The sequence below is a fragment of the Camelus bactrianus genome, chromosome 10 (genome assembly GCF_048773025.1).
Source record: "Camelus bactrianus isolate YW-2024 breed Bactrian camel chromosome 10, ASM4877302v1, whole genome shotgun sequence".
Lineage (NCBI taxonomy): Eukaryota > Metazoa > Chordata > Mammalia > Artiodactyla > Camelidae > Camelus > Camelus bactrianus.
Genome location: NC_133548.1, coordinates 24,549,626 through 24,565,370, shown reverse-complemented (window position 1 = coordinate 24,565,370; position 15,745 = coordinate 24,549,626). Strand labels below are relative to the sequence as shown.

At 45.9% G+C, this 15,745-nt stretch overlaps 1 protein-coding gene across 3 annotated transcripts in view; it reads left to right on the top strand.

Moving 5' to 3' along the window:
- The window catches only part of KIAA1549L (KIAA1549 like), a 238,772-nt gene that overhangs the window by 145,035 nt on the left and 77,992 nt on the right, over positions 1 to 15,745 (top strand). For all 3 annotated transcript variants that reach the window (XM_045523904.2, XM_045523903.2, XM_074372189.1), the window contains exons 7-10: positions 1,687 to 1,849; positions 3,359 to 3,418; positions 9,297 to 9,448; positions 14,526 to 14,697. In XM_045523904.2, the coding sequence (XP_045379860.2) occupies positions 1,687 to 1,849; positions 3,359 to 3,418; positions 9,297 to 9,448; positions 14,526 to 14,697 (547 nt within the window). The remainder of the gene's footprint in view (positions 1 to 1,686; positions 1,850 to 3,358; positions 3,419 to 9,296; positions 9,449 to 14,525; positions 14,698 to 15,745) is intronic.

The window sequence follows — 15,745 nt, the reverse complement described above, 5'->3', positions numbered from 1 at the left end:
TGCTGAAAAACAAAAAAATAGAATGTTCACAATAGAGATACAGGTTGCAGAGTTATTTTAGTTTTTTGGTTTTTTTTTTTAGGTAACAGTATGGTAAGGTCTTTTGAATTATTCAGAGAGAAGTGCCTTTTTCTTTTTTTGGTACCTTGAGGAACGAGGCGTGAATACCTGTGGCTAAACCATGTTCTAAAAATACTTCCGGTGAGGAGAGTAAGAGTTGACCAGAAATGTCGACTCCATAGGTCATTAATCATGGGACTCAGGCCTCTGCAGAGAATTTAAAAGGAGCTTCTGCTTAGGGGGAAACATGAGAATAACGTGAAGAAGCTACTCTTGACAGTCTTCTTCAAAGTCAGGTTTAAAGGAAAGTTGCAGAGATGTTTGTGTCTGAGCACACAGAGGTCTGGGGAAGACTGGATATCAGTCAGCTCCCTGCAGGAAGAGAGGACATATTCAAATGAAGGTAATTTCAGGAAAATCCAGTGAAAGGGACTTTGCAAGAGTGTGGACAGGCTCTGGAGAAACCATGGGACGGTGCAGCTTCCAAGGCTGTACCATTTGGGGCTGATGAGGGGAGAGAAGGGAGCGTTTGAGGCCAGAGCTGCCCAGAAAGAGCTGTGACCACCCCCAACCCGCCCCTGGAGGGAGTCCCCACCCCAACCCTCTGACTGCCCTTTCCTCCCTCCCTCCTCCTGAGCTCCCTTTAGCTGAAGCCAGAGGGCCAAGGAGCACACTCAGGTGGTCCACAAGGGGCCAGCTCTGGGGGCGCTGAGCAGGATGAGGGTGCGTTGGCAGGTGGATCTGGAGAGGGGAGGGGTAGCCACTCAGTGCAGAAGCCTGCAGAGACGGTCTCACCAGGTGGAAGGCCTTCCTGCCGCATCTGTTTTTCCAAATCTCATCTGTGGGATATTTTTGTGTATCCGTTGACCCATAAAAGTCTCATTTTCTCATAAGTGAAAAACTGACTTAGACAAAATTCGAAAAGAAAAACCACACCATCTCCCAGTAACATTATCATATTCTATATTGAATAATAGAACACAAGGAAATGGAATCGCCCTGTAAAGAAGCTATTTTCTATTTCTGAATTCTTTCTTTGTCGTCAGGTTCAGTCACATTGTCCATTACTAGGTTGGTGACTGACTGTGTGCATTTCCCATCCTTTTAACCTTAAAATTCCCTGAACGTTTGACTCAGGCTTTCTCTGGGCAGTTGAGCCTCCTTAAACTGGCCATTCCTGTGCTCTACTGGTCTTATCAGAACCATAGAAGTAGCCTGAGACAATTTAGTCCCTAGAAAAGATACACACGCCAGTGGCTAAAACCAGAAGTCAGGCTGCCTCGGTTTGAATCCTGGCTCCATCACATGTCAGCTGTGTGACCTTGGGCAAGTCCCTTGATCATTCTGTGCTTCAGTTTCCTCCTGTGTAAAAGGGACTCATAACGGGATACCCACCCCTCCCCAGTGTTGTGGTGAGAATTAAATGAGATAACATGCCCTTAGCAGGGAGTGAGCCATCCATGAATGACAACTATTGTTGTTCTTGTCTCTTCCTTGCTCTTTCCCCACCTCCCTTTCATCCCTACCCTCAGCTTCTGCTGAAACTTCTCCTCCCACAGCCTCCATGAAACAGACCCTCATCTTATTTGGCATGTCTCCCTCCCCTTTCCTCCTGTGTCAATTCAGATCGTGAGCACGTCCAACGCCTCCCAGACAGTCACCCTGGTGTACGTGGTGGGCAATCGAAGCTCCTTCCTCAACGGCACGGTCGCCAGCAGCCTCCTCCGCCAGCTCTCAGCCGAGCTGGTGGGGTTCTACCTCACCTACCCGCCGCTCACCATCGCCGAACGTGAGTATGTCCGCGTCCTGCCGGGTTAGCAAACCGCCTTGGTGTCAGGCCATGTACTACCTCTTCTGCTATAAAACACAACTGAAATATGTGATAAAGGGGGATTGAATTGATGAAAACTTTATTGCACCTTGGCAAAAGCACTGGCTAGTGCTTTGACCTTTCACTTATCTCGTATCTCATTTAATCCTCACAACCATCCTCAGAGGTAGGTGCAAAATTAGCCCCATTTTGCAGATGGGAAAACTGAAGCTCTGAGAGTGCCCACTCTCCTGTAGCTAGTGAGACATGGATTCGGGTGTCTGAACCCGAGCAGTCTGCCTTCTGAGCTTGTAATGCTGCCCGGTGGGGCATCGGGCCTCATGGCAATCTGGGTTGCTGTGGTTTCCCCCACTTCTGCCATCAGCAAATGTTCCCAGGCCTTCAGCCTTCGCCCTGGCTGTAAATATCATAGTGCGACTCATTTGCAATCAGTGTCGTGACTTCACTTGATGAAGTCCCCACAGCCTTGTGGCCTCGTCTTCCTCTAATGCTTCAGTTACACAATCCTCATTATCATGCAGCAGGCATAGACTTCGAAGACGATGCAGCCTACGTTTTGTACCCAAACACTTATGTGGTAGCCAAAGGACGTAAAGATATGTGCTCTGAAATTTAATCATTGGTGCATTTCTCAAGGTCAATGGGCAGGGTTTTATGTTGTTTTTTTTTTAAACACATATTAGCTAAATTTTTTTGTTTCCTTTTATGGTTGCTTTTGAGACTGTAAGTAAGTAAGATGATCTGTAGAATATACTTAGCACATAGTAGCCACTCAGAATTTTTTTCAAATGTTTGTTTAATGACAAGCTTTTGCAAATTTCTAAGTAGTAAGGAAAGAGGACTCCTGACTTCATGGAAGAGAAGATGTCATAAAAGATGGCATTATGTCACAGCAGCATGCGAAGGATTTATTTTTTTCATCATCTTGATATTCTGCGAATAATAACAATAAGACAACTGTGATTTTTTGAGCGCTTACTATGTGCTAGGAACTGTGCTAAGCCCTTCACATGTATTAACTCCAATGGTCACTGCACCTGTAGAGAAATGGGACCCTTGGTTACAAGCGTTTGGCTACTAAACTTGACATTGGAAAAATGCATTCAGAAATAGTTATTCCTAAAAATGTTAGTGATGGCTGAATAATTTTTAATAAGAAAGTCATAATTAAGACAGATTCTAGCTGTAAGTCTTGACAATGAAAATGTTTCACTTAAGGTTTTGATGGAAAGACTGAAAGCAGAAACAAACCCATGAGTCCTAGCAGACTCTTCCTCTGAAGGTTCGCCCTTTGCTGAGTATTTTCATTTTCTGAGTAGCAAGTTTCAGCCTGTATGTCCTAGGGTTAGCAAGAATGACAGAGCGGGGTTTAGCTGCTTGGTATCTTGTCAGCTGTGTCTATTTCCCTGAACAATATTCACATACAAAACTGTGAAAATAATTTGGTGTGTTTCTTGCTTCTTTTAGCACTGGAATATCCCAACCTTGATATATCAGAAACAACAAGAGACTATTGGGTAATTACAGGTAATCTCTTCTTTCATGTCCCCTTTCATCCTACCAGGTGGTTTATTTTTGAAAATTGCATGCCTTTCAGTGAGAGGATTGGCATCTTTTCTTGGGTCCTGTCTTAGAAGTTACTTTCCTAGGGCCAGAAGTGGGTGAGAGAAGCTGAGATAAGAAAAGACATTACACTGAAGATGAGTGTTAAATAACAGCTACCTTGAAAGTCACACCCAGGGGCTTCCTCTTTGCAAAACATGCACCCATCAGAAGGTGTGGCATTAATCGGTGGCAGGTCCACGTAAATTGTTGTCTGCCCCTTTAAAGATCGTGCTGCCCTACAAAACCCAAGTGAAAGTCAGAGGAATGCCACTGCTGGCACACCCACACTGAGCTGGCTGGCCAAGCCCAGGCATGTCCTGACAGTGAGGGCGGATGGAAGTAGAAGGCTGTTTGGGTGGCATTTTCCCTTTTGCTCTTGACATTTCCCAGCTGAGATTTATGAAACAGCAAAAAAGTTCTTGTTTGTATTTTTCAGAAGCTAGACAGTAGCTCTGAAAATTAGAGAAGCAAGGACTGGGAGCAAAGAGAGAGGACAGATGTTTGTAGGAGAAGTGAACAGCTGAGCAGTAAAGAGGAGGGGCGGGAGGGGATGAGTCTGCTGGACCAGCCGGCGGCTGTAAGGAAGTACCCCAGGCTGGGAGGCTTCAACGGTGGGAATTTATTTTCTCCCAGCTCTAGAGGCTGAAGGTCCAGTATCAAGTTGTCAGCAGGACTGTTTTCTTCTGAGGTCTCTCTCCTTGGCTTGTAGGTGGCCACCTGTCCTCTGTGTCTCCATGCTGTCTTCCCTCTGTACGTGTCTGTGTCTTAATTTCCTCTTCTTATAAGGACACCAGTTATATAGGCCCCACCCTAATGACCTCATTTTATCTTAATTACCTTTTAAAAGGCCTTACCTCCAAGTACAATCACATTCTGAGGTCCTGGGGGTTAAGACATCAACATATGAATTGTGAGAGGACAGGATTCAGCCCATAACAAGAAGGGAGGAAGATTTTGCAAGTCCTGGAGAGGTACCTGGACAAGTAGGCCCATCTCATACCTCCCTTCTTCCCTTCCCATCTCCCCGTCATTTGCTGTCCCAAACAAGCACTCAATAGGCTGCTGCCTAGAATACTTGATACAGGAAAATACGTGGGGGATGTGGGGTGTGAGAAGCTGGCCACGTCCCAGGTCTCAGATGAACCCCTAGGATGCTTCCAGCCAAGAGACAGTCCTTGGCTTCATGTAGGAAAGAATTCAAGAGCAAATCATGGTGGAGTAAAAGCAGATTTATTTGGAGAGGTGTACACTCCATAGACAGAGTGCTGGCCATCTCAAAAGGCAAGACAGCCACCACCACTAGCAATGTTGCTAGTTTTTATATGCTAACAAGTGAGAGGATTGTTCTAACTACTATGGAGAAGGAGTGGGGATTCCCAGGAACTGGGCCATCTTTGGCCTCTTTGACCTTGCATGGTTAGCCCTGGAACTGTCATGGCATCTGCGGGTGTGTCATTCACCAGCTGGTACATTGCAGTGTGTATAATGAAGCTCGAGGTCACTGGAGGTGGAATCTCCTGCCATGCTGGGCCTCCAGGGCTATTGGGAGTTGGCTTCTCTGCCATCTTGGTGCTAATGGCTGTGTCTTGCCCCCTTCCTTCCTGTCTCATACTAAGGAGCTTGATGAAGCCTGCTCAGGACTGCTCCTAAATTGTAGAAAATTGCATTTCTTTCTCCCCTGCAAAGCCATGGATTTGTAGAGATTATTTTACCTGCTAAGAAGGCCAACTAAAGAAATGTTTTTAAAGAAGGAGAAAAACAAAACAAGCAAAAAACAACCCACCAGAGTTTATGCCCAAGAGAAACAGTGCTAACCCAGCAACACATTTGCGAAGCCACCAGGTTATGTAACATGTACAGAATCCTGTCTCCCGCACAGGGAATGCTGCTTTTCAGCTTGCAGACGTTTCCCCCCTTCTCATAACTGTAAGGTTTACATTCAATGGTAAGACATTCTGTCCTTGACAACCTCCTGTTTCATCCTTTCCTCCTGTACCTGTGTCTTGCCCTGCCTCTGTTTTAGTGACGTAACCTTAATAAAAAGCTCCATACATGGTCTTGTTTTCGGGATTCTCCTGGGACTTGACCCCCTGCCCACTCACCTGGACACCCCTTACTTGTTATCACCACTGCTGCTGTTGGTAATCAGAATACACAGTGGCCCCCGTGCCTGTCTTTGGGGCTGGCTGGATCAGTGGATTAGTGCTTGTTGGTGAGAGGGGACAGGTCCAGGTCTCAGGATGACCCGCCTGCCTTCCTGTTGGCCCGTGACTGTTTTCAAGACCCGAGAGTGGCCACCACCATCTTTTACCATCATTTCCAGAAGGGTAGGAGATGGGGAACTGAGAGATAGAGATAGCTTTGTTCAACCTGTTCAAACCCACAGTCCTTTGAATGAGCACTCGTTCATCATGGGCACCCTGTCTTCTCACTGCTAACGGCCAAGAGGCTTTGAAGTGACTTTTCTTCGTGTGATTTGTATGATAAAAGCCTGACATGTTTTCACCTGTTTTCCAAGTAGACTTTTATTAAAGACGTTTTTGCACAGTATACACTTCTCCCCTCCCTGAGTATGGGTCTCCCTTTGATGGAAAATCACTGGTTAGGGTGATTCCTGCAGCCTCTCTTTACAGAGAACCCAGGAGCTGTGAGGTGTCACGGAGCCCATGTCAGGGGTGGGGATATGAGGTGGGGCCAAGATGTGCAGACTTCACCTTGCTGCCTGACAGAGGAGAGGGCCCCTCTTGGGTTTATTCATCGTCTTTATTTTAACCACTAGAGTCAAATACCCCAGACCCAGCAATCGCAGGATTTCTTCTCGTCTCAGCTCTTCTACTAACTAAGCTAATGTGTTCTTGAGCAAGTCAGCTCAGGCCCTCTGGCGTCACGCACTCACCTTTAGAATCAGGAGATGTGATCTGAGCACTGAGGTTCTTTGGCTCTGAATGTGTGGGATTCAACCACCAATACAACAACTTAGCTTGAGTCCGGGAGGCTGAACCAGGCCTGAACATCGGACACTTAGAGCCGAGTGCAACTGTCAACAGAGGAGTAAGAGACCAGTGATGAAACAGCCTCCAAATCTTGCAGACAAAGCTCCTCTGAACACAGCTGGGACTTTCTCACCTCCTCTGAGCTGAGCTGGTGGTGGTGAAGGGTGGGTGACCAGGGCCCTTTCTGATGTGCTGAGGGGCTGCAGTCTGCCTGGGCCCCTGTGCCAGGGTCCAAGGCCCCCCACTGCCTCTGTGTCACTGTGAGAGATGTGGGCACACACCTCTTTCCACCCTCTTCCAGCCGGGCAGAGAGGGCCAGGAGCCCGAGGCCCACTGCAGTCCTCAGGGAAGAGGAGAGGAGCTTTGGTCCTGGAACACAGTTCTGTTTCCCATGGGAGCCCTTCCTCTGGCGAGGGTGTGTCTAGCAGAGCAGGAGGCACATTTGAACAACAACAGCTCCTGTTTATGGACATCCCCTCAAGTGCTTTACAGCCCTACGCTGGAAGCATTTTTTTTTTTAAATAAAGTATTCTGTTCTTCACAGTGATACAGTCAGGAGTGGATGATGATAACCGTGTTTTCAGATGCACAGCTGGGGCCCAGAGGAGCTAAACAACTTGACCAAGCATACTCAGCAAGGGGGCGTGAGGATCACAGCCCAGGCCCCTGGCTCCAGCCCCCAGCCCCCCTCCAGCTGTCTCCTGACAAGGACACATTCTCTTTGCAGAGAGAGCCCCGGGGCTGGTGGGAGCCGCCCAGCTGTTGATTCCATGTAACTCTGCAGGAGGTTCCCACAGCCTCCTGCACTTCCCCCGGAGGTATTTTTTTCTCTCCATTTAAAAAAATTGTAAAATACACATAACGTGTGATTTACCATTTTAACCATCTTAAAGCATACAGTTCAGAGGCATTAGGTACATTCACAAAGTTGTGCAGCCGTCACCACTTTCTGTCTCCAGAATGTTTTCATCACTTGGAGGCTCTGATGTTCTCTCCTTTGAGGTCTGCCTCCCGCATCATCACTGGGGTTCCTCTAAAGTAACCCACGACGACACCCCTTGACTGTCCCGCGTCCCCTTTCTCTCTCTTGTCCGCTGGTCAGGAGAGGCCAGCATAGGGTTGGCAATCATTCAGCAGTTGGCATTGTCGTTGCTGGAGGGGTGTCTCTGAACCAGTGAGAACACGGGCTCTTCTGGACTCACGAGGTTGGTTGGCCCTTCCTCAGCCTGACAGCCTGTGTCCAGAGTGCTCCGAGGGGCCTCTCTGGGACCTGCCACAGTGGGATGTGTGGGCATGTTCTATCTTATTCACAGGAGCTCTGCTGACAGATGAGCTGGGGGTCCCTCACAGGGGCCCTGGAAAGAAAGCTGCTTTATACCCTCCATGGGGATTATTTCACATTTGTGGCTTCAAAGAAGCGATTTCTGAGACTGAGCCGTGGGTTTTCTTTTTCTCTTGATTAGTTTAAACGTCTTTCTCTGTATCTCATCATCGTCCGTGGCTTGTTCTGGCCCTGATAGAGTGCCACCAGAATGACAGCAGGCTCTGTATATCTGAGCTATTTCCGCATGCCAATAGCCGGGTATGAATGGTCCTTGGCTGGACTGCAGTAGAACAAACTCTGCTAAGTGAAAAACCTTGTATTACATCCCAGTTTGGGTCTAAGAAGATGAGAATTGCTTGTAGCATTTTTGATGTCAGGAATGACTGTGTTTGAGGCAGTGTTTGTGTGTTTAGGGGAAGTCTGCATCTTCCCCAGGGACTGGAGGAAGAGCCGGACTTTGGGTAGACAGCAAAAGGCTGCAGCAGTCCTAGGATGGCCCGGTGTTCATTAAAATCCCTCTCCATGCACTCGCCATTGCCCGGAATTCCATCATTGACACCCTGCCTGTTGATTACAGACACCCTGGGTGTGGATGAAGCCCAGCAGTGGAGGAGGGATGGAAAGAGAGGAGTTTCACTTACTTTGCACACACCAGGCTCTGTGCTAAGCTGCTATGTGCATCTTGTCTCTTCTCGACCTCACAGCTCACCAGAAATACATCTGCTGTGATGTAGGCCTTCTTACTCCCATTTTATAGAAAAGGACTTGGACTCTGAGAGGGCCAGTGGTTTGCCCAAAGTCCCACAGCTGCCGAGTGCCGGCTCTGAGAGAGCCCACTCTTTCTATCACACTGTCCTGCTCTCGAGGGGGAGGTTACGGGGGGTTCCTGGGCAGCTCTACAGGTGAGCCCTGAGACGGACAGATGAGGACACTCAGCAGGGCGGTTCGCCCTTGTGGAAGGAGCTGAGTTGCTGGATGGAGCTTAGATTTCTCAGCAGAGCTGCTGGGAAGGAAAAATAAAATCAGGGTAGTGCTGAGCCAGGGCTTCCGAGTGGGGACCAGCAAAAAAACCCAATTAGCTGTACCTGTCGCTGTGCTGCATTCCCACACGGACTCCAGCAGCGAGAGCTATCTTCAGTGAGGTTGGGATGTAAGGCAGCTGTATTACACCTGCCACAGCTTGTGAAGGACAGAGCGCAGGCTTTGGGGTCGTGCAGGCTCGGGTCTGAGCCCTGGCTTTGCTGATGACTAGCTGTGTGACCTTAGGCAAGTCGCTTAAGCTTTTCAGCATCTCTAACAGGTGGATGGCGATTCCTGACTCCTGGGGCTGTTGTGAGGGTAAAGTGAGGCAAGGATGGCCAAACCCTACCCTGGGGATGGGCCCAGGGCCCTGGGTGATGGGTGTGGGGTGTTGGTGGTTGTGGGCCCCGAGTCAGCAGGGCGTCCCTCAACTGAGCAGCCCCTCTGCCTTCTGCACCCGCAGTGCTGCAGGGCGTGGACAATTCCCTGGTGGGCCTGCACAACCAGAGCTTCGCCCGCGTCATGGAGCAGCGCCTGGCCCAGCTGTTCATGATGTCCCAGCAACAAGGCCGGCGGTTTAAACGGGCCACCACCCTGGGAAGCTACACCGTGCAGGTGGGTGTGCGTGCAGCCTCGGGGTCTGGTAAGAAACGTGCGGTGCATTGTTCCCGAGCCCGTGTGCTGCTGAGCGGCCCCGCCGCAAGCGGGCGAGGCCTCTTAACACCACCGCTGTTCAGTTTGGGCTGCTTGATGGTCGTAACCATCAGAATCATGAGGGAGGGTGAGAACTGCTCTCCCGACTGCCTCACTACTAGGTTGTAGGGGAAAAAGGGGCTCGGAAGAAATGCTGCCCACATGCACATGTTTATTAAACAAGTTGTTAGTAAGCAAGCGCCAGTTCCTCCCCAGCCTGTTCTGGAGGCTGGATGAAGTCCCAGCTTTCAGGCCTCTCACCACCACGACTGTGAACGGTAGATACACCAACTGGCCTTCCAGGTGTGGGATTCTGTTAGCCTCGTTGAGTCCGTTTCAACACATAAAGCCCTCCAAGTTTATAATGGACACGCGACCACACGGGGATTTAGGCCAGGGAGCTGAAGCAGACACTCCTGGTACTCTGCCCCAACCCCCTTAAGGTTTCTGTGAATACCAATGGACTTCCGACAGCCCCCTGTTTATTGAAGGGCTGCTTTTGAGATGCCCAAACCCAGTTTGCCCAGCCACGGCTGGTCAGACGTGCCTGGGAATTCACCAGTGGTGGGGGTGTAAGTACCACAGCTCTCTTGCTTCTGAGCTTAGCTAGGAGAAGTCTGAAATGTATGCTTTAGGGTCCCTGCCAGAGCTTCCGCACAGAATAAGCTTTAGTTTCCCATCGTGGTGTTGGCTTTATAGTCCGTCCGTGGTAGCTCCCTTCCACCCCCTGTCAGTTCCCTGCACTTCTCCAATAAGTTACAGGCATTCAAGTCATCTCAGAATCTGCTTCAGAGGGAATCGGACAGAGAAGTAGCCATCCTGGGGGTAGGAGGCTCTAAGCCTCTCTAGATTCGTTATCCAGTTTAAGCAGGAAGGGGAGTGTCTCTTGCGTATTCTGGCCAATCCACATATCCTGCCTACTACTAATCTTGCCAAATTAGATGTTAGAATCCATTTCTAACATTTGTTATGCTAATTAACAATGCTCTATTGAGCAAAGTATCAACTTACAGAAGCGATTCTAGTAGCTGCCTCTAAGAAAGTGGGCTTCTTAACTGGAATCTAGCCGACTGCCCCCTGGGATCTCCTGATTGATAATCGACCACATCTAGGGTGTAAGTTAACGCAAACACACATGCATGGTACCATACTAAGAAGAAGCTTTAAAGGAAATTATAGGCATTACCACAATCTGTCTGCAGATCATGTCCCCAGGCAATCTTGGAAGTACAAACAGCTCATCTTCTAGAACACACTTCCCTTGGTGAGTCAGCTTCATGCCCTGAGGGAGACTCCTGGTCCCTCATTCACAGTTCATGAATTTGGCCTCTTCTGTAGGATGTTGCTTTGGTTCTGAAAGTTCTTTGCGGTCTGAAGCAGCTTTGTCACAAGGGAAAACGTTAGTTAATTTCATGTGCCAAGTTTGTGATTTCCCCTCTGTGGGGTTGGTGTGAACCCTACAATTCACACTTCTCCAGACAACAGAAAGGAAGTCGCTGGGATTCAGACAGTGAAATGGGATTTGCCTCTGCTCAAGGCAGAGAGAGAATCACCCTGCAATCCTGGTGTTATTTGTGAACCTAAGAAAGGTACCTAACACATTCAAAGGGTCCTTAAAGAGCCCAGCGAGATGTTCTTTCCTCTTTTTCTGAGTACTCAGTGTGCTTGGTCCCCTTTTGTTGCCTGGAAAGCCTGAGTGAAGTAAGTAGGGGTTTATTTCTGCAAATCCCTACCTTACCGAGGCTGTAGATCAACTTCTAACATCATCCTTGGAGAAATCTTGGTAAGAAGAATTTGCTGTTAAACGGAAATTGAGTGAAGTTATTAGATACTTGAATGTTCGTTCACCTTGTACCTGGTTCTACTAACTCTCTCTCTACCTCCTCTCCCACTGGGGACAGAAATAACATGCCCAAGTTTCCCAAATAAAGTCCCCTCTACATAATTTACATCATCCTTCACCCAGAGAAGCCTTTCATCTCAGACAATTTTTAAAGATGAGCCACCTTCATGAATATGGAGATTTAGATGTCTAGAATCTAAAGATGTTTCTCTAGTGGATATATTTGAAAAATTGAGTCCAAAGAAGATATACATATGACCAGTAAGCATTTTTAAACCTTTAACTCCATTTGTCATCAAATTAATGCAAGTTTTAACTACCACGAGATGCCTTTTTCACCTACCAAAGATTAGTAAAATGGTGCTATCCAATTGTGATGAGGATGCAGTGAAGTGGGCACTCCCAAACACAGTAAGTGGGTATGACCTTTCCGGAGGGCAGGTGAGCAACTGAGACAAGAACCTTTTAGATGGTCACAAACTTAACTCCTAGAAATTCATTTTGAGGGATAGATGTGAACACAAAGATGAAAGGGTAACAGCAGTGTTTCTCAGAGGGTGTCCAGAAAATGATTCTATGAAGTGCCCAGAGGCAAGGGGGCTCTTTGGTCAGGTCAGTTGGGCAAGGCTGCATCCTGCAGAACCTTCTTGAAGATTCCAAAGGCATATTGGCATACCAAAGACTCCAAAAAAGAACTGCAGTAAAGTAATCTCCTTAATTTTCTTCAATATTCTGGTTTCTAAATTTAAATGCCAATAAGATCCTTGTTTTTAGTGATATCTACATTTCCCCAACATTTTATTCCAAGCATTTTCAAACTCACAGAGAAGTTGAAAAAAATTATGACGTGAACACCCATATGCTCGCCATCTAGTTTCCACAATTAGCAGTGTATTATGTTACTGTTTTATATTATATTACATCATTTCCATACTATAGATTAGTTTGGACTATTCTAGAACCTCATATAAATGGAATCTTGTGGTACGTTCTCTTTTGTATAAAGCTTTTTTGACTCAGTGTCATGTTTTTGTGAACCATCCAGGTCATTGTGTTATTTGGTAGTTTATTCCTTTTTATTGCTTGTATCAATGTACTCCAGTTTGTTTATCCATGCATCAGTTGATGGACACATGGGCTTTCCCCAGTTTTTAGCTATTATAAACAAGGGTTCTATGATCATTCTTCTGCAAGTCTTTCTATGGCCATATACTTCCATTTCTCTCAGCAATGTAAGAGTGGAATTCCTGGTTCAGCGGGTTGGTGTATGTTAGTTCTGTAAGAAACTTCTAGACTTTTCCCCAAAGCATACCATTTGGATACACCCCCCCCCCCAACCAGATGCAGAGCTCCAGTTACTCCACATCCTCACCAACACTTGGTGTTGTCATTCTGGTGGCTAATAGTGGTGTCTTATAGCTTTAAATTGATTTTCCTCACTGAGCATTTCAAAAATATGCTTATTGGCCATTCAGATATCTTCCTTTGTGAAGTGTCTGGTCAGATTTTTTTTAACCCATTTTTTTATTGGGTTGTAGTAATATTTAGTTGTTATTTATAGCATTCATACACAGGAGTGTAAAAACATGTCAAATTTAAAGAACACTAATAAAAGAGAATCCGCAGTCCACAGAGTAAGAACGTTACTGTTACCTCAGCCCAGGCGCCTTTTCTGTGTCTTTTCTGATTAACGCATAATCTCTTTCTTTCCATCAGACTTGAGTGTGCTTCTGAATTTTGTATTAAATCATGCCTACGTTTTCAGTATAGATTTTATCATCCCCATGTGTATCTTTAAGCTGCTTATCATTTGCTTTTGCCTGTTTTTAAATTTCATATTCTGTCATTTGTTTCTTCTGCTCCATATCAGGCTTTTGTATTCACCCATATTGATACAAATAGCCATTGTTCATTTATACTACTCTATGTTTCATAAAAATATTTCATTATGTGACTCTATCATAACTCATTTATTCATCCTACTGTTAGTGACTTTTGAATTTTCAGGGTTTCGTTTGTTGTTGTTGTTGTTGTTTGCTATTACGAGCAATGCTGCTGTAAACATTTTTGTAACAACTTTTAACAGCCTATGAAACTCATAATCTGCTGTAATATACACTTTGGAAAATACTATACTCTACTATAATGTTTATCAGTGGTTAATTATACTAGTGAAAAATTAATAACCTAAATGTTAAAAAATGAAGGGTTAGTTAAGTTTATGACGCATGCATACAGTAGAACATTATGGTGGTGTTAAAATTTATGTTTTATGTATTTATAATGATTATCAATTGTTAGTTACAGTCCTAAAAAATGAGTACCAACTTAAGTGTTTAACAGTAAGAATTGGCTAACTAAGCTCATGAGGCATGTCTTGAAATGCTGTGTAGAAGTTAGCATTTATACTTAGTTATATTTAAGCTCAGTTATGGATGCAAATAAAAGCAGCAATATATGATACTATGTAAAGAGTGTGATAAACAATTTTTTAAAATAATAAATAAAGAGCTTGTATAGAAAAAAAGAGCAGGAGCAAATACTCCAAAATAATAATAGTAATTAGCTTGTGGTGGAGGGATTACAGCTTGTTTTTATTTTATTTCATTTCTTGATGCTTTTCTTTATTTTCAGACTTTCTTGCATAGTGAGAAAAAGCAACAAAGGTTATTTAAAAAAAAGAACTTTGAGTCTCCAAGTACTGCTTTTATCAGAGATCTTTTGAATTGCAGACATATAAGTTCTTTTTTTTTCCTCTCCGGCAATTGCAGGAATTTGAAATTAGAAATCTTGTTTGAGAATAACCTAACATGCCCTGAATTAATGTGGAGGCCTATTTTCAAATGAGGCCAGAGTTCTCTGGAGGCTGGAAGACATCACCATTTCAGCGTTTCCTTCTCCAGTCTCAAACTGTTCTTTCCAGATGTTCATATTTTCAAAACCTATTTCTCCTCCCCGCCTCCCCCTCCAGCTATAGCAGGGCTCCTTGAGATGTTGGTGATAGGAGGTTAGGCAAAGATTGATGTCTGAAATACGCGTTATGGGTCCGCTTAGCCACAGAAGGCTTCAGAGTTGGGAGAGAGCTTGCTGATTGCCTGGGTGATTGCAGAGTTGATGCAAGATGCCCTGTAAACATGGCCTGTCTTTTTCTGAAAGATGGTTAAGATGCAGCGGGTGCCGGGACCCAAGGACCCCGCGGAGCTGACTTACTACACCCTGTACAACGGGAAGCCTTTGCTGGGGACCGCAGCTGCCAAGATCCTGAGCACCATTGACTCCCAAAGGATGGCCTTGACCCTGCATCATGTTGTCCTTCTGCAAGCTGACCGTAAGGGGATGGTCTTTCCATTCGTTATTTTTAACTCCTTTACGTGTTTCCTGCAAATCAAAGTGATTCCTCAAACTCATGTTAATGGACCCAAAGCGAAACATATTTCTCTTCTAGAAGGTTTTTAAATCAGCCAGCTGTTTCCTGTGATATTTGAAGCAATAGGTTTTGGGTAAAGGATATATTGTGGATATTAGGATGATGCTAATACTGCTTTTCTCTCCTCGGTATAGTCTTGTGAGCAGCTAGAAACATCACCAGAGCTGAGATTATATTTGTTGGGGAATTAAAGATAATTTGATCCAATAAGGATTTATAGCATCCTACTGTGAACTGTAAACCGTGTTCAGTGCTGGAGGACACGCAGGAGTGGGCAAGACCCGGCCCCTGCCTTTAAGGAGCAGAAAAAGAGTTAATGCAGATGTGAAGGAGCAGAATGCAGGCATGCTTCGAGGAGGCAGGGTGATACAGGGCTCAGCAGAGGTGACTTCTGGGAAACTGGAACAGAGCAAGGGCGTGAACCATAATAGCTGCTTCTTTGAGGCCCCTCCCCCATGGCAGCTGCTGTGTTTGTTCTTTTCATATATTTGCTCAATGTCTCCTCTCACTGGGGCAGCTCTGTTCGGCTTCAAATTCCAGATGAGGAAATCTAGGCTCAGAAATGTTAACTGACTTACTCAACATTGCAGAACCAGTCCTTGGGCTGCCAAGATATGAATCTGGATCTGTCGACTCCAGAAGTGTGTTCTTAACTGTATTGCATGCTACAATTTCAGAGGGAGAGGAAGGGTGCACCGTCCAGAAAGAGGGAGCAGCAGGAGCAATAGAAGGGAGATGAAAAGTACCAGGGGTGCTTGAAAAATAAGGAGTTCTAGTTGCCTGGAGTGCAGAACAATGAGGAGGAGTGGATGGGATTGGAAACGAGCGTTGTGGACTTTTTAATGATGGCCGTTCTGACTGGTGTGAGGTGATATCTCATTGTAGTTTTGATTTGCATTTCTCTGATAATTAGCAATACTGAACATTTTTTCATGTGCCTCTTGGCCAT